Source organism: Podospora pseudoanserina, chromosome 2, assembly GCF_035222485.1.
Source record: "Podospora pseudoanserina strain CBS 124.78 chromosome 2, whole genome shotgun sequence".
Taxonomy (NCBI): Eukaryota; Fungi; Ascomycota; class Sordariomycetes; order Sordariales; family Podosporaceae; genus Podospora; species Podospora pseudoanserina.
This window is the reverse complement of record NC_085921.1, coordinates 4,674,977-4,692,323: the sequence shown is the minus strand read 5'-3', so window position 1 is coordinate 4,692,323 and position 17,347 is coordinate 4,674,977. Positions and strand designations below refer to the sequence as shown.

The window sequence follows — 17,347 nt, the reverse complement described above, 5'->3', positions numbered from 1 at the left end:
AACTCCAGAAATGTAATGTATTCCCAGCAATGAGGTTCCGCCAGATAATGCACATGTGAGCAAATCAAACGCCTATTCCTCGCTCCGGTACGCCCCCAAAGTCAAGTAGGTATAGATGACACCCTTCCATGCGAAAGGAACCCAAATGATGGTGCTACGCCGCTCCCCTAATCGGTGCTGAACTATCCGCAGCTACCGTGATGCTTTTTTCTCGGTAAAGCCAGAAAACTCCGATGAATGAGTCTTGTCGAACTTTTTTTTTTCCGGCTTTTTGGATGATTTTGTGATTTCTTGTTGTTTGAGTGTACAAGGAAAATTGACGTTTGTCGTTAAACGAGTGGCCGCGCAAGGCGTAGTTGTTAAAAAAAAAAAAGTGGCGATAAGAATGTCGCCCGATTGCCGAACTGATATCCCCAACAATACGCGTACATGCTCCGTAGTAGCGGAGTCCAAATGGTTCCGATATCCCATCCATCATCGATCGGATATCCAGCTCTGCCTAGCTGACCAATTCTGTTATTGTTTACACACACATATGCTCTTGGCCATGCCACGTCAAGGTGGCGCCGTATCCAGCTGGTGAGCGATATAGAGACAGAGAGCTTAAATTGATGGCTCCAAGATCGGTGAGAATTTCAAGTACTTTCACACGTCGGTCATCTCTGTGTCGTCGTCATCGATCAGCTCCTCGATGGAGGGTCCGACTTGGGGGCCCCAGTTGCCTTCATAAACAGTGGCGCCCCCGCTGCGGCGGCTCTCTACCCAGGAGACGGGCTCCGAAGCAAGGATCTGCTGGGCAGTAGGGCGACTGTTGGGTTCTGGCTGGATCATCCAAGCGACAATCTTGTCAAGAGAATGAGGGTCTTCGCTGTCCATCATGAACGAGGGAGGCTCCGACAACTCAGTCCGCTTCGTTGGACTGAAAAGGTTCTTGGGGTCGTGGGTCATGCCTTCAAAGGCGAAGTTGGGGTCTCGTTGATCCTCCTGAACAGGTGACAGATGCTCAATCGGCACGCCGTTTGCGTCCCGAATGACAGAGCCAGCCTCAGGGGAAGTAAGACTGGGAACAGCAGACAGGTCGGCAATGCGAAGAGCCTGCCATGTTGGGCCGTTGTCGGGAAGGAAGACATTGCATGCGATCTCCAGAATGATGAGACCGAGCGCAAAGATGTCGGCAGGCTGCTCATACCGACCACGAAGAATTTCTGGGCCGATGTACTCGCGATCGCCCTCGCCTTCGATTCCCGGCGGGGCTGGGCTCGTTGTGGCCATGCCGAAGTCGGCAATCTTGAGATAGCCGTCAAACGTGACCAAGATGTTGGCAGGCTTGATGTCGAGGTGAATGAACCCGGCCTCATGAATAGCGGCCAAACCCTACACCAAAGTTAGTGACCTACAGACGACTAGCATAAATAGGATGAAGTTCTCTTACCTGAGCTATCTCCAGCAAGATCTTCCAGATGCGGAAATCATCCAATCGGCCAGTCTGACCAATGTCTTTGAGGAAGATATCTAAACTGCCCTCGGTGCAGTACTCGGTTTGAATATACAAATAGTTGTTCCACTCCCAACTGTCAATGTACTGAACAACCTTGGTCGAGTGGTTCAGAGATCTCAAGATATGCACCTCTTGATACTTCCTCTCCCTCTCCCTGCCACCACTGATGGGAACACGGAGCTTCTTGACGGCAAAGACTTTGCCAGACTCGGGGCTCGAAGGTGTCTGTGGGGTTGTAGAGATGCCCATTGTCATGAATGACGACGCGGGAGAGGCAAGCTTGGTAACCCGATACACCGTCGAGAACTCGCCACTACCGATGACCTCGGATTTGTCAAACCGGCTGACCAGAGACTCGTCAACGTCACCCGGACCACGCCCGTTGCGAGGGGTGATGCTCATGCGACGGTCAGGAGCCCCGCCGAAGAGTGAAGACCGCTCGTGAGTAGAGGGGGTGGCAGGAGGCCCTGTTGATTTCCCTCCGGGAGGCGGCATGGAATTTTTCAACGAGTCGCCGGGGGTGCGAGGTGAAGCTTTTTTCGACCCGAGAGGGCTCCCTGAGGCATCCTGGTTGGGGACGAGATACTCGTTGGACGATGACTTGCTGCCTGTTGCGAAGAATACGGGCGTCGTCTTGTTTCTCGGAGCGGGCGTCGCGAATAAACTGGCAGGGGTATGGCTTTCGTTGATAACCGGAGCACTGTTGCTGACGGATACAAACGGCGAGGCACTCGAGTAAGGGGTGGAAGGTCGAAAGATGGGCTCAGTGACCTGCTGACCATTGTCCTGATCCTGACGAGCACACAGGGGAGTGGTGCTCTCAGGAGTACCCGAAGGGGTGAACGATGGCGCACCAGGGGGAGTGAAGGAGGGAGTGGTGCTCTGAGGCGCACCAGGGGGAGTGAAGGAGGGAGTGGTGCTCTGAGGCGCTCCGGGTGGGGTGAAGGATGGGGTGGTGGACTGCGCTGGTGTTCTTGCTGAGCTCAAACTGAAGGGAACTGCAGGCGTCGCGAAGCTCGCAAAGCCGGGGGTCCCCAAAGGCGTCCGCACGCTCGCCCCAGAGGATGTGACATTCTTGAAGATATTCTTCGTCGGGGTGGGCGGGGGGAAATCGTCTTGGGATCCAGCGAGGTCATCCCCATCCAGGCTCAACAAGCTCGACTTCCTCATATGCCCCGCACGGACCTGCTGGAAGAACAAATTGCCACTGGTAGGGGGAGCGTTGGTGGAAGCGCCAAACGGCGTCGTAGGGCTACCAACTGACTTTCGCGATTGCCGTCGACCAGCGCTGAGGTTGGGTGGATACGTAGCGGAGCTGTACTGCTTCTTGCAGGGAGTATCTGGCATTATGTTGACCTTCGCTCCGGGGTGCTTTGGTGGGCCAAGTTCGGGGTTGCGATTCATCTTGGACACCAAACCTGTCGACATGAAGGCGGCTTGGAACGGCTTGGCATGCTTGTAGTTGGGGGTCGCAACATCTCCTGAATCCTTTGTGGGTGGTCGCGCACCAGGTGGAAGCGATTTTGAGAAGTTGAGAGGAACGCGAGCCTTCTCGCCAAACTGGACAGGAACATGGGTCGGAGAGTCGTCTGGCAGACTCGAGTTCGAAGAAGACTGGGTCAACGAGCGCGAGAGAGGATGAGGTTGGAACTGCTCCCGAGCCTTGTGCGCCAAGAAATGCGCCGAGGCAGGTAGGAGAGGACCTTGGTGAGTGAAGGGGCTCTCGGTCGCAATAGGCACATATTGGTCCAGAGATAGCCTAGGTCTGCTACGAGCCGCCATCGGCGACCCGGCGTCGAGCGTCATCTGTGCCTTTTCTCCGGCGCGCCGGCCCCAGGATGATCGAGTATCTCCGTGGCGCTGCTGCAGGGTACTTCTTCGGAGCGAATTCGACCGATGCTGGAGCGATGACGGGGTGGGCGAGGCCAATGGATCTGGGGTAGGCGACACGTTCGAGCCGGTCAATTCGTACTCGAGATTGGCGTCCTCGTGAATGTCGAAGCCCGGCTGTTGTTGCGACTCGCGCGCGGTCGGGCTTTGGTCGAAGATGGTGGGCTCGTTGTTCATGCTCGAGATGCCGTGTAGACTGCGGCGCTTTGCGACTGGACTCCCAAATGCCGTCTGGCCCAGACTCATGGTCGCGTCGCTCCGTTTGAGCGGGCTTACTGAGATGGCAGGAAAAGAGACTTTGTCGGATCCCGAGATGTCGAGGTGCACCGAGTGACGCGTGGGTTTCTCGAGATTGCGACGCGACGTGGGGCTCAGCGCAAGCGCAAACTCCCTGAAGCTCCTGTTTTCTTGGCCGCGGGTGTCTGGCGCGGAGAAAGAGGTGGGAAGCAGGTTGAGGGAGTCGCTGGAGGGGGCAAAAACGCGCTTGAGAGGGCTCTTTGGTGAGCCTCGAGATCTGGAGAGGGGCCGAGTCACCGGCTTCGACCTCGTGGAGCGCACCGAGAGCTTGATGTTTGGTTTGTTGACAAAAGGGTTACCCGCAATACCGTGCTGGGGTGCGGAAAAAGAAGTGGGTGAGGAAGGCCCCGCCAGAGCGGCTGGTGTCGCAGGGATTGGGGTGGAAGCTGGATGCTCGAGATGCGCCGACCTGGATGGAGCCGCTGGTGTGGGAGTGGGAGAAGGAGAGACAGCGCCAGAGAGTCGGAATTTTGATGGTGATCTGGAAAGCGACCTGCGGAGTGATCGAACTGCGGAGCTGACATCGTGGTGGACATGTGTGGGAGAGGGCAGAGTGAGTGCCCCCCCGCAATCGTTGGTGAACGACATCACCGGCTCTTGATGTGTGCCTCGCTGGCTTTCTTGTAGCTACCCCCAAGAGCTAGGTCCGCAATTCCAACACAGCTTTGTTTTTAAAACCCCCCACAAACAAATCTGATACTATTTTATTTTCCTCCAACGTACTGTAGAAGTTGGGCAAGAGACTAGATGCTGCGGCGACGGGACAGGGACGGAGTGGGTGGTGAAGACGGGAGGCTTTGGCAAAAATCAAAGACGTCGAGATGGTCGGGATACAGCTGAGATGCGAACCACCGATAAGCAGAGGGTTGCTGATTCAGAACAGCGCAGCTTTCCGGGCGATGGCGCAGCAAGCGCGAACTCAAATTTAACTAGGCGAAATGTACGACGAGAGGTGCCAGGTGTGAGGTGTGGGCAATCGGCGACGACGTCGGCGAGACGGACGGAGGTGAGGGGATCGAGAGTTGAAAGCAGAACCGGTCGACGATAGAATAATAAATTCGGATTGGCTACTATTGTGCGTGTGTGTGTGCGTGTGTGCGTGTGTGTGCGTGTTATGTGCGTGTGTGTTGTGTTGAGGGTATTCGCTCTCTAGGAGCAAAAGGCGAGTGGTGGAACCTGTGAGTAAATGGGAAAACGAAGCGCGCGTGGACACCAGACACGTCAGATAGGTCAGGCGCCAGTCTTAGGCATCTTTGGGTCCGATTCCTCCTTCTTGTTTCTCTTCTTCCTCTTGATTCTTGGGAATGGCTCTTTCTGGGTTCAAGCTTCAAAATCACTCCAGGCACATGGACGGGAAAGGTTGATCAGCTTTGCGCAAAGTAGGGGGGAGCACGGTGGGCGGGGAAGAAGTTGCAGCAAGCCAGGATGCGATGGTGGGTGGTGGTGGGTGGTGGTGGTTTGCGACGGGACGCGTTGGGTGTTGGCTTGGTGGGGTTTGACGCAATATGCTTGAATCTGGGGAGGCACGGAGGCCAATCTTTTGCGTCAACTAGAGACAGGAGATCTTCTTCCTCTCTGCCCCTTCTGCTTCTCTGCAGGCTGATCACGGGGCGATAAAAGATAGGACTTTGTTTACTTGGAGTGACTCTGGGAACGTGTTTTCTCGCGTCTGGAAAGCCAGCCGCGTTGGGCAGGGGCCCTGGTCGTGCCTGGCCTTAGCGTCCTTTGTGGCCCACTCGGGCGGCCCAGACGGCGGCGTGGTTCTTCCCGTTCGTCAAAAGACGTCACTTCAAACTTGCACCACCCCGAACCGCCTCACGCCAGCGCTACCCCGAGTCGCGCCTGACTAAGGTCATACATAGCTTACAACCTGCAAGCAGGTACAGAAAAACACACGGCCTGTTTAAAGAGGTGCCTGGAAACGGAAGGAGTCCGATGGTCTGTAAATCTACCCTTGAGCAGGCAGGGGCCATGACAGATGGTGTGGAGATAGCTATGCCAGATAGACTCACACCGCTTTGAACAAGCCGACCGTTTTGATACCACCTTGCAACCTGCAAGGGGAGAGCAAGGGGAGTTTGCCTTTCACCCTCTCAGCAAGAAAAGAGTTGGCTGAAAGAGAATGCAGCTTCTGTGTCTGCCGCCATCACATGCCAAAGATAGCCACTGGGTAGGACAAAAGCCTCTGTTGTGCCTCCAAAGAGCCCAAAAAAAGATAGGGTTCTCACTCTTCTGGCCACCTTGGGAGGGCCATTACATGCCTCAACACACACCCCTGATGTCAATATTGACTTTTGCAATACACCAACTGACAGATCGGCCTCCGCCACTGCCACCACTCTCGCCACCTTTGCCAAAAGCCGAAACTGTCATGATTGACATAATTCAGGAACATGACATTATGCCATGGCCCAGGGTTGGGTATATTGTTGATTGCACAGAATGTTCTTTGTTTTGTTTACTTCTCTCTTGTGGCTCAAATAAACCCAAAACAAAACAAACCGCCGCCAATCTCCGTGTCCGCACTCCCCATCTCATCTCTTGTTGAGGACAAAGAAGCAGAATTACCGGCACATGACCGTGTAATCCGAAAAAGAAAAAATAATTACCAGTTTATGCCCCGTTCCCGTGTGTCTTTCTTTTCCTCAGGGTTGGTCTGAAGCGCACAAGCCAGCTTTTATTGGGAGATCTTCAGGGTTCCCCTCCTCAACACGCGTCACCGTCGCTTCTGCCCCTTGCCAGTCCACCGGTCAAGCCTTTTTCAAGTTCTCACCGCAGCACTCCATCGGCGCCAGCACGAGCCATTTTCTCCTTCTTTTGATCAACTGAAAAAATCCGACTGGTTCTTGTCAAAAGGCTCAATAACGAACCCTTGAACCCCTGCCCACCAAAACCGCACCGCTTTTTCTTCACGGTCGGGCTTTGTTTTCTTTTCATTCTTGGCTCCTCACCAATACGATAGGGATCTTGTACAGAGTAACGTAAAGAAATAAAAAAAGAAAATAAAAACTCTTCGTGAAGAATAACGAAAACAAAAAGAAAGAATGGTTTAATATCCCGTCGATCATTGGCTCTCCTTCCCCCACAAATCCACCTGTGGAAAAAGCAGCCATGTCGCTGTCTGTCTGTCTGTCTCGCGGCAAGCTCGCTGCAGCTCTGCTTTGGTAAAAAGCTCTTTGTATTCCCCGGCCGGAAAGGAGCTCTGACAATTGTCTCTCAATTCCGGTCGACCCGACCGAGATCTGTCAATTCGTCCGAGTGGTTTGAATGGTCCGATCTCCCCTTCCCAAAACTTCGTTCCGTTGTAAGTGACATTCAGAGTCACGGTTGCATCTCCCCATTGTCCATTGGATCCAACCCGGTCCTGACAACTCACGCTAGTGCTGTGGTAGGGACGATCATTGGGTTCTCCTGCCAGGTATCCTTTATCAATCTTTCTTCAACTCGCTGCAACATCGCTCAGCCTCCTTCAACGACACCACCACAACAACAACAAACCCATGTTGATGATCGCGTAAGATTGAATGAACTCATGCTCTTATGCCTAACGGCACATCAGAGGCACAACTCAATGCGATCACTAAGTGGATACACACCACCCCCCTTCTCGTACATGATAGAAAGGTGACATATGCAGGTATTGTCTCACGGCATAGCTATTACCCACAGAGGCACTACATCCGCATGCAGTCAAGTTGTCACATCACATGCATAAAGGCCGATTATATGCCGAAATTGTTATGGTTGACATGAGCAGTGAAGCACATCCACTAGGTAGGTACACTAGCATGGACCTCAAAATAAGGGAGCAGGCAAACCCAGAGAAAAAGGTCTTCGTGCACATGTTTGGACCCTGCTGGGCGTTATGCCGAGCTGGGAGCTACAGTTGCAGCAAGGGAATAAGAGAATTGCACTGCTCGCACCAACCAAAAGAAAACTTTTACGTTGAACCAAAGGCACAGCCTCAAAAAAATGGGCAAGGTTGTTTCAATCTGCAACAGGAACAGAAATGTAGAAGAAGAGTTTACAGCGTAGACAACCGCTTTGTTGGCTTTACCCCCTTTTCCAATCTGTTTGACGCTACTACACGTCTACATACCTCACCCACAGCATATGTTGCCAACAGGAACAATAGTCTGAGGGCAAAATCAACAAGTAAAAGTCTCATCATGAAACCCCCTCTTCGAGTGAGGCTGGGCCCATCTCAAGAATGAGTTTGCGGACATGCTCCGGTAGATGGAATGTGGCAACCTGAACAATGAACCCGAGACTGCCTCGAGGGAGAGAGAGGTATCAGGGGAAATGACACCATACTCTTGCAATTGTGAGACTTGTTGAGACCCGTATGGGATGTCATGTGAGTTTCGGGTAGCCTATCTTCCATGCCAGCATAGACGTCATGGGGGGCAAAGGGGAGAGTGTTGAAAGGGGGCAGAGGGATGAATCTTTACCTAGGTAGATGATCATTAGAAGGTCTGCCCTCTGTGTCCGAATAGCTTTGTAGTTTGCCTCTCCTCCGTCCACCAAGGTACGTAATGTGCGGTGTTCCAAGCTATCTCTTTCTTTTGACAATGTGACCATGGTTGGAAAAAACGCATATATCACTTTAAGCATGGTAATCACAAATAGGAAGGTAGGTATATGTGGATCCGTTTGCTTGACGTTGAGGCTCGTGTCCTTTAACACATTCCCACTTTACCTCTTCAACACATTACCACTGTACCCCTTTAACACATTGCCACATTAACACATTACCACTTTACACTTTTACCACCCCCTCTCCATCCCTCTCCTCACCTCAAGTCAACCTCGTCATTCATCCCCCCTTTCCCCCAGCCACCATCAACCTCCCCAAACTCAGGACATCCCATCCTCTGCCGACACGAATAAGTGGTGTCACAGCACTGAACAAAGCTCTGAGCAGCGCCGAGTGACATTTCAGTGCAGTGCTTTTGTACCCACCATCCTGTTTGTCAGTAGTTGTTTTCGGTACGCCTGAGAATAAACGGGGGAAAGGAAAGAGCTTACACCACTCTCATCAGTCACACCCCCGACAACACCAGCACAACATAACGGCGACTGATCGGCGTGACAGAAGCAGTCGTATTGACAATTGTTGATGCCAATTTCGGGTGGATAACCCATTGGGGAGGCAAGTGCGGTTGCTGGTAGCAAGATGAGGAGGAGCGTAGAGATGGACTGCATGTTTGGGACTGCTGAACGGGATAGGGGCTTGGGGTGATAAAGATGGTGATGTGTTTGGAGTCGCTCCTTCCTCCTGTTCCTGGAGTGGCTCTTTCCTCCTGGAGTGGCTCTTTCCTCCTGGAGTGGCTCTTTCCTCCTGGAGTGGCTCTTTCCTCCTGGAGTGGCTCTTTCCTCCTGGAGTGGCTCTTTCCAGTTTGGACGTGATTCTTGCCTCACGAGACAAGTGGGTTTCGTGGCGCCTTCCTTGTGAGACTTGACGAGCTGTTGAATATTTCAAGGCAGGTGGGTAGAAAGCTTTGAGTTGCTCTTTCCACGCTGCAGTTCTGGGAGTTGACACTCGGATGGAAAAGCCCACTGACACGATGCTCTTCAAATGGAGTGTTCCCTCACAAGATATCCATATATCAAGAATATGAGCTCAGTCTTTGTGTCATAGCGGGGTTTCAAAAGTATAGAACGAATTATGTGCCGAGTTATTTTTCAAAGTTGCTACAAACTAGAAGAACAACAAAGAGGATCGTGTGGCTTATATGACATGTCTAGCTTGAGGCCGAGAAGCGGTGGCACGTGACTATTTCGATCTTCATTGTACTGTTGCAGGGGCAAAAGCCTCTAGTCAAGCCACTGTGGGACCTGAGCTGTCGTGTTAGTCAGGGGTCTATTGGTATCTTTACCGCTACGTCGTGATACGACAGTCTGGACAGCAGATTCCCTGGTGGTAAATTGTGAAGGCTGCAGTAAGAGAACTATCACCATCAGTTTGACTCCTAGTTGCCATGCTTGATAGTTACTAAGTGTTGAAGAAAGCATTGATGAGGCTCCATATGCCTTACGAAACGGCAACCGAGCCCGTTACCAGCACCTATCAACCCCCCAAACACAAAACAATATAAGCCTCCCAAAGCAGATATCTATCCCTTCACCACCCATCCCTGATCCCCCTCTCCTCCTCCCGCTCCCTCCTCTCATCATCAACATCAACCCACCACTGACTCGTAACCTTGTCCTCCGCCCCCCTTTTCCCCTCCCCCATGACCACCCTACCCTTCTCATCCCTCTCCTCCTCCCACGGCTTCGGCGTCAAGATGTAATGCAAATTCCTCACCTCCCCATCCCCCCAAACATCATCGTGCACCCCCCTCCACCTCATTGTCTTGAGCGCGTTAAACTCCCACCCCAAACCCACCCATCTGTCTCTAAAACATCCAGCAAGCACGCTCTGGTCAGCAAAACTGAGATCAATCCCCGGCGTGTTCATATACCCCACAATCTCCTCATACACCCCCAAATCAGGCCTCACAACCTGCAGCCCTCCATTAAGGTAGTCCTTCCCCATGCTGGTCGGGTCGGTGTAATAGCAGTTTTCGGGGCGGAAATAATCCGGGTAGTGCTCAAACTGACAGGGGTTGCACAAGCACGCGTGGCTCGCGGCAAACACCCTCTTGTCGCTGTCGAGTTCAATGTCGAATAGCGAGTCGATGTTTCGCAGGACCAGCATGTCCGAGTCGAGCTGGATGATCTTTTTGTACTGCACGAGGGAGAAGGGGATGAGCTTGGTGAAGCATTCCCTAAATCGGGGGTCGTGGGAGTAGGAGGGGGTGTTTGAGGAAGAAGAAGAAGAGGGGAATAAGGGGGTTATGAGCTGACAGGGGATGTTGCGGCGGCGGAGGATGGCGAGGCCCGACTGGGGGAAGGAAGAGGTGTAGAGGGCTATGAGGGGGTATTTTGATTTGGAGCGGTGGACGAGGGAGTGGTGGAGGGTGAGGAGGCCGGGGAGATAGGAGAGGGAGGTTATGAGGGTTGTGTAGACTGAGGGCATCGTCAGCGACTGAGTGAGTGATCTCAAGGTGCCTGGGAAGGAAAATACCTCTGTCTGAGTCGACGACTTTTGTTCCGTCTGACATTGTGAGGGTGATTTGTGTTGATGTTTGTTTGACGATTTCGGACTGCGGTGACTGAGAAGGTGTTTCACCTTGAACCGAGTCTACAAAGACAGGGTAAGCATACCGTTCATGAGCCCAGATCCTCATCTCAAATCTCACTGACCGTTGCCCCAAATATCTGGATCTTCCCTGTTTGACTCTTCTCTGGGTAGTAGGTATGCCGGCCTTCAAAGTTTATATTCGCCTCCTTTTACCACTTCGGGGCCGAGGATACAAGCACTGAATAACTTTGCAAACGAAGAGCGTAAATAACAGAAAAACCCTCGATTCAAATCGATATGAGCGGACATCCCACCACCTTAGAATCGCCGCATCTACTTATATCATGACGCCCTCCAGCTGAATCCACTTCCTTTCCCCGATCGCCAAGATAACCCAACCTTGTCCCAACTCCATCTTTCCCCGAACCCCAAGCCGACAACATTTTGCCTAATCCCTATCGCAACTCCCCTCCTCGATATCAAAGCTCACGATGAATCCGGGGCCGTCCTTCGTCCCGCGAGACCACCCGACTCGTTACTTCACGCCTTTGTTCCGTCATTGAGCTGCCGAGAGAATGGATCCTGACGTCACCCAAGTCCGATCTCGAGAATCAAACCGTGGAGAAAATGGACCCCTGGACCCTAAAAATAACAAGCATGCTTTTGGAGAACGGGTGATGATCACGGCAATGAATGATGAATCCTACAAACAGTCAATACACCAATGCTAGGCCGAGAAACAGCAATGTGAATTAATCGCTTGCTCATCTAGCGCTCTGAAAAAAGCATGTCCTTGTTATCGCCAGTGCCTCCTGATAAAACCAGCAATGCTCTGAACCAAGCTGCGACCTCTCCGAACAAATGTCACTCCCGTACGACCTGTGATTGCGATCAAGACCACTGTGATCAAGACCAACGGCCTTCCCCAATCCTAAAGAGAGTAAAGCTTGCCTCCTGTGCCACTGCCATCCAACACCACCGGCTCTACCTCGTCTTCCTCCCCCAACTCCCCTTCCTCCTTCTCCAGGAATCTTTCACTCAAAGCTCCTCCCTTGATATTTGTCTTGCCCCACCCAGGTGGCACAAAAGCCCCATCAACCACCATCCAACCCTCTCCCTTCATCTGGTCCCACTTCTCCATGACTTTCAGCCTGACGAGCTCTCCAGCGGCCCTGGCATCCTCGCCGCTGTCGTGACCCCGGTTCTCCTTGGTGTCCACCTGGATGGCCTTGTTGAGCTCTGTCTCCATAAGCATCTTCAAACTATATCGCATGGGTAAGCCGCGCCTGTGAGGAAAAAGGAGCGCCGTGTCGATGATGGTAGGGTGAACAATGCGAACCGCGTTCAAGTCGTTCTCCAGAGCGTGCCCAATAAGCGGAGTCTCGGGGCAGATCAACGAAAAGAGCAAGTCACGTGCCACCATGGGGGAAGGAACAATTGTCATGTGCTTCTTCTTGGTACGACCGGTATCCGAAGACTCGACAACAGTAGTAAGAGGCTTGCCTGGCGACCACTCCTCGGCGTTGGCAATGTCCTCGGGCCAAACACCAGAGTAGCGCGAGTTGAGGTCGAGAACCTCACCAATGGGGCGGACAATCACGTCGAGCAGCTCCTTGCCATCTGGCCAACTGGTGGCTGTCAGCCGGATCAGCTCCAGTCCGCGGGCAGTGTAGCCCATCTCGCAGTCAAAGCAAACAGCGCGATCCTTGGGTACCGACGGATTGGGCGGTGTCTCCATGAAGGGCATCAACGCAGCCAGTCGAGACGGAGCAGAGGCTTTGAAGACATGGGTACTTCCGACGGTGCAGCCAGTGGATTCACCCACTGTTTCCTGGCAACAGCGGTAACGCTTCGGCGGTCGGTCGACGGTGCCCGGGACTCGCTCGGGGAAGTACGCTCGACCGCTGTGATGGGTGCAGGTCCCACCTGAGGTGAGGGCACCATCTTCCTCTCGTCTTCCAGGAAACACTTGGAATCTTGTGGTACAGCGGTCACATACCTCCCATCCCAAGGACGCCTCTTCGCCCTCACAGGCTCTTCTGATTTCCTCGTAGGTAGGTGGCCTGACGACATAACCATGTTCGGCAAGCTCGGTGATGGGGGTGAGAAGATGGATGAGGAAACTGACCTCTTCCTGGGGAGTCAGACCTGTCTTGACCTCCTTGGGCGGGCCAAGTCTCAACTTCTTGACCGGGGTCTTGGGCTCGTTCTTCTTCTGCCACTCGGCAAGTCGCTCGTCTCTCCACCGACCAGGGGTCTTCTTCCTGTACGCCATGATCTCGTTCTTGATGACGTTGGTATAGATGACGGGCTTCTCTGTGGCCATCTTCTGCTCGGCATCCAGGGCCAACCAGATGAGTTCTTGTTCTGTGAGGACAAGTTTCTGTTCGTCTTCTTTGACGTCCTTTTTTACTTCATCGTTGAGTCGCTTGAACTGCTCATGAAGCATCTTGAGGGCCTTGAACCGGAACTCATGGGAGGCTGGGGCAGCCGAAGTGAGATGGCGCGGGTTGAGCGTCTCTGGTTTGCGTGGTGTGGCTTGTTGCTTTGGGGCTGTGATCTGTTTGGCGGCGCTTTGCTTCGATGCAGTGCTGGGGCTAGCGCTGATCGAAGCAGTTGCTCTGGAGGGAGTTGTCAAGGATGCGGGAGCAGTGGCAACCGGCCTTTGTACCTTGCTGGCCGGAGCGGGCAAAGTCGAGTGCTCAGGTGCTTTGCGCTTGAGCGGGGGAGGAGAGACAGCTCCTGTAGCAGTGGTAATAGCAGTCGCGGACCCAGCTTCGGACGAGGTCCTACGTCGTTTCCGCGGGCCATCCGTGTCCTGAGCTAAAGTCTCGTCTTGCTTCGTGACGGGCGCAGGTGATGCCGATGAAGAGGCCGCTGGGGGATTCCTATCCCAACTGTGCTGCCACTGACACGAAGGCGTGGTACACTGGTCGCCGTCGGGGCAGGGAATCTGCTTGAAGTTGCGAAGGACTGCCTCCATAGCCTCCATAGCTCCGGGTGGCTCTGTCTCGCGCACGTAAGTAGATGGGTGACGACCTCTAGAGATCTATTCACCGTCAGCAAAAGTGGTCACAATAAGAGTGGGTGTACCCACAATCGGAGCTTCGAGTCAATGTTGTGGTCCTGTGGCTGCTCCTCGCCGATGGCGTATCGAATAGACGGGCGCAAGTGAGACCGGTTTCCGAAACGGCGGACGGGCAACACCAGAGGAGCAACCGATTGCGCCCAGGCAGGTGCGGAATGACGGGCTCACGAAAGGCCTTGCTGTCATGGGAATGCGAGATTGCCTTTGACTATTGATGCGATCGAAGTGATGAGGAATCTCCAAGATGAGATATGGCTTCCACTGGTATGATGTTGTGACCTGTGTCCAAAAAAGTAGGATTCTCAACTGAATGCGCAATCCTGCAAATCGCAGAGCGAGAGTACAGACTGATTACCAAAATGAAAGTGAAAAATCAAACTAGAAATTATTAGAAGGTCAAATTTTGATCATGTCTTTGTTCACGGAACAGCCCAGGCAAGTCCAGGGCGCAGGTCCAAGTTTCGGCAGTCGTGAACCTGGAATGGGGCGCGCCAAGACATGGTAAGGCTGGATCCAACTGAAGCACGCGTTGGCGTGCTAGTGTTAAAACCCCCTGCAGACCCACTGCCAGTCCACCACTATCATCGTTCATGCTGTGTAACCAAGACATCCAATGTTTACGTACCTGGATTTGAGAGGTTGATTTTTAAACAGGCCTAACTCTCTTATAATCCATCAAGCAGCGCGATAGTGGGCACTGAAGTCTAGACATGTTGAGAATGCACAAGGTAACCAAGTTTGGTTGAATCAAGTGCTCATTCTCATGACATTCCGAGAGGGGGATATATCCATACAATCCACACAGTCCACATAGTATACACAGCCTTTGTTGTATTATCCTCGGCCTTTTCATGATCACCCCCTTTTAAATCTTTCCCTACGCCCGCCCAACGTTCATCAACAGGTTCGTGCCCTTGCCACCGCCTGGAAGATAGGCCACATTGGGGTTGGAAGCCAGTGTCTGCGCAATCTCTCTGCTGGCCTCGATTTTGCGCACTTGGATAAGACCATCGCCGGCCTTGGCAATCGCCTTGCTGATAGCCTCAGCACTCTCGGCTTCACCCTCGGCACGAATAACATTGGCCTGGCGCTCCTGCTCGGCCCGCTCAACGATGAAGCGCGCCCTCTCGGCATCCTGCTGCGCAATCTGCTTCTGCTCGACGGCCTTGGTGAACTCCTTGCCGAACGTCATGTGAGTGATGGACACATCCTCGAGAGCAATGTTGAACTCGCGGGCACGCTTCATAAGGTCGGTCCGGATCCGGTTGGAGACAGCCTCACGCTGGGTGATGAGCTCGGCGGCATCGAACTGGGCAACGATAGACTTGAGGACTTCGTTACCGATGGAGGGGAGCACACGCTCATCGTAATCTTGGCCGAGTTGCTACATGAAAAACCGTCAGCGTCTAGCCCAACAAGTACTCTGATATATATGTGCAAAGACGAACCTGGTAGATCTTGGGGAGAGCCTGAACATCGGGCCTGTGGAGTACTCTGAGCGTCAAGCTGACCATTTGCAAATCCTTGGAGCCGGTGGTGGTGCCGATGATGCGAGGCTTTGTCCGTACATCGAAGATGATAGCCTTTTGCAGCCAGGGAATGAGGAAATGTGTGCCTTCGCTAACGACCTGCTCCTTTACACCGGACATCCTGTCGAAAATAACAGCTCTGGTACCGCCCTTGACATCGTAGAGGGCCGACTGGAGAAAGCTTGCGCCGACCACTGCGGGGAGCGCAGCCGCATAAATGAAACCGAGACCTCTGGCGGCCATTGTGTGTAGAGAGGCGCTGTTGACCTCGACTGTGTCGGTGGGATTCCTTTGCGATGGTGATGGCGATGGGAATGGATGGAGCTCTTCTGAAGTGGGGACATGAAGCTCTGGGGGCAGCCCACTTTCCAAATGTTCGTCGTTGAGAGGTGGCCCGGGCGCATCCGGGGGGGTCGGCACGGGCGAGCTTTTTTCAGGTTACGTACCGCAACTTGGCGCTAAGCCGCTTTGGGGATTGCTTCTCGGCTTCTGTCGACTGATTTCAACTTCAAGCTGCCGCGTGCTATTCCGAACTTCGCTTGCGTCGACTACGATTTCGATTGATTCCCGCCCACGCGCCCGTCTCGATACACCCTCAATTCAAAATGCAGCCTACACAGGTCCGTCTCGGCGGTGGCAGCAATGCCCCCATCGGCCGCCACAACAAGTGAGTGCGCCCAAACCGGTGCAATTGAGGCCATGATGCGCCCTTTCCCCCCTCGACCACTCGCCGAGCCCACCCTCGAAACGCCAGTCAAACACCTCTGGGAGCGGCTGCTGACATGTTTATAGCTTCCTCGGTAACTGGGGTAACTTTGGTGAGTGAACCCGCGACGATACGATTCCCGGAGGAACTTGGAAGAATCCGGATTGGGATGTTCGGGATGCCGGAAAATAATGATATGGAAATGGAATGGCCGGCAATAAACGACAAACGATTACTGGGGTTCACTCTGTGAACGGAACACTTTGGAAAACAGCTTGGACCTGGTCTGACTCGGAATTTTCAACAGGTGGCATGAAGCAGAAGGGCATTGTCTCTTACGGTATCGCCCCTAACCGCCAAAAGCCCCTCGCCGGTGCTTTCCACGACGCCATCTTCAACACCTGGAGACGGTTCAGCACCCAGGTCGTCTACTGGGCCCCTCCTATGATTGCCGGATACTACATCATGAACTGGGCTATCGAGCGGTATGGCTTTCACGGACAGCTTCAACTCGAGCCGACGATGACTAACGAATGTGCAGGAATGAGTACCTCAACTCGAAGGCTGGCCGTGCTGAGTTCGCCTCTGAGGAGGAGTAAATCAGATTAGATGGGATGAAGAAGTGGGCCAGGGGAGAGTGTGTGATAGAATAGAGGAACCTGTATATCAACTAACCCGGTGGTCATGAATTGGAGTCGAGGGTAGAACTCACTTTTGGTTTCGAGATGACATTCCTTTGCGTTCTGTACCAAGGAATTCAGTGCACTGTCAGTTTTACATCACCGCATTGAGAGCGTCGAGGCCCGGGTTCTTTCAGCTACATGGCTGACAAGTGGCTGTTACTTCCTTTCCGTCAACATCTCCACGAACAAGCCTGCCAACACGTAGACAGCAGCCAGCCACGTGGAATTCAACCACACTTTAAAATGCTGCCCTCAACAAATACCATAAGCCAGCAATGTCTAGAAAATGCTGAGAAACAACAGTGCCCTCATAGGTTCTCGGTAAGAAACCGTTGCACTCGAATTCCCACTTCGGCTGCGAACCAGTGGAGATGACAAGCCTGTCCTTACACATTCCCCAAAACAGTTTGCTGTCTACCAAGAGCTTGCTTGAGCCAGAAACTTGGACCTCGATGCATCTTGGCCATCCGACACTACTTTGGGGAAACTACTACAGCTTCCCTGCCAATATTATGTACATATACGAT

General features: G+C 53.1%; 5 protein-coding genes across 5 annotated transcripts; 1 reads left to right on the top strand and 4 right to left on the bottom strand.

The window, feature by feature from the left end:
• Nucleotides 1-645: 645 nt before the first annotated feature.
• On the bottom strand, nt 646-4,273 carry SWE1 (mitosis inhibitor protein kinase swe1; the record flags this gene model as incomplete). The annotated part of the gene is made up of 3 exons (XM_062944987.1): nt 646-1,374; nt 1,433-2,352; nt 2,392-4,273. 3 exons carry the CDS (start codon nt 4,271-4,273, stop codon nt 646-648), a joined length of 3,531 nt encoding a protein of 1,176 aa, XP_062803873.1.
• Nucleotides 4,274-9,809: 5,536 nt separating this feature from the next.
• On the bottom strand, nt 9,810-10,920 carry QC764_212780 (uncharacterized protein; the record flags this gene model as incomplete). Its single annotated transcript, XM_062944986.1, has 2 exons — nt 9,810-10,699; nt 10,758-10,920. The coding sequence occupies 2 exons, from the start codon at nt 10,918-10,920 to the stop codon at nt 9,810-9,812; spliced, it is 1,053 nt and encodes a 350-aa protein (XP_062803872.1).
• Nucleotides 10,921-11,745: 825 nt separating this feature from the next.
• REX3 (RNA exonuclease 3) lies at nt 11,746-13,806 on the bottom strand (the record flags this gene model as incomplete). The annotated part of the gene is made up of 1 exon (XM_062944985.1): nt 11,746-13,806. One exon carries the CDS (start codon nt 13,804-13,806, stop codon nt 11,746-11,748), a length of 2,061 nt encoding a protein of 686 aa, XP_062803871.1.
• A 914-nt stretch (nt 13,807-14,720) lies between these two features.
• QCR8 (Cytochrome b-c1 complex subunit 8, mitochondrial) lies at nt 14,721-17,014 on the top strand. Its single transcript, XM_062944983.1, has 5 exons — nt 14,721-14,806; nt 14,950-16,098; nt 16,224-16,249; nt 16,445-16,622; nt 16,679-17,014. The coding sequence occupies exons 2-5, from the start codon at nt 16,037-16,039 to the stop codon at nt 16,734-16,736; spliced, it is 324 nt and encodes a 107-aa protein (XP_062803869.1). The 5' UTR covers nt 14,721-14,806; nt 14,950-16,036; the 3' UTR covers nt 16,737-17,014.
• Nucleotides 14,780-16,278, bottom strand: PHB1 (Prohibitin-1, subunit of the prohibitin complex (Phb1p-Phb2p); the record flags this gene model as incomplete). The annotated part of the gene is made up of 2 exons (XM_062944984.1): nt 15,351-16,278; nt 14,780-15,286 (listed from the first exon to the last, which is right to left on the bottom strand). Exons 1-2 carry the CDS (start codon nt 15,672-15,674, stop codon nt 14,780-14,782), a joined length of 831 nt encoding a protein of 276 aa, XP_062803870.1. The 5' UTR covers nt 15,675-16,278.
• Nucleotides 17,015-17,347: the final 333 nt, after the last annotated feature.

Coding starts and splice junctions, on each gene's coding strand:
- QCR8 (XM_062944983.1), top strand. CDS start 16,037: ATGCAGCCTACACAGGTCCGTCTCGGCGGTGGCAGCAATGCCCCCATC. Junction 16,250..16,444: donor CGGTAACTGGGGTAACTTTG/GTGAGTGAACCC, acceptor AATTTTCAACAG/GTGGCATGAAGCAGAAGGGC. Junction 16,623..16,678: donor ATGAACTGGGCTATCGAGCG/GTATGGCTTTCA, acceptor ACGAATGTGCAG/GAATGAGTACCTCAACTCGA.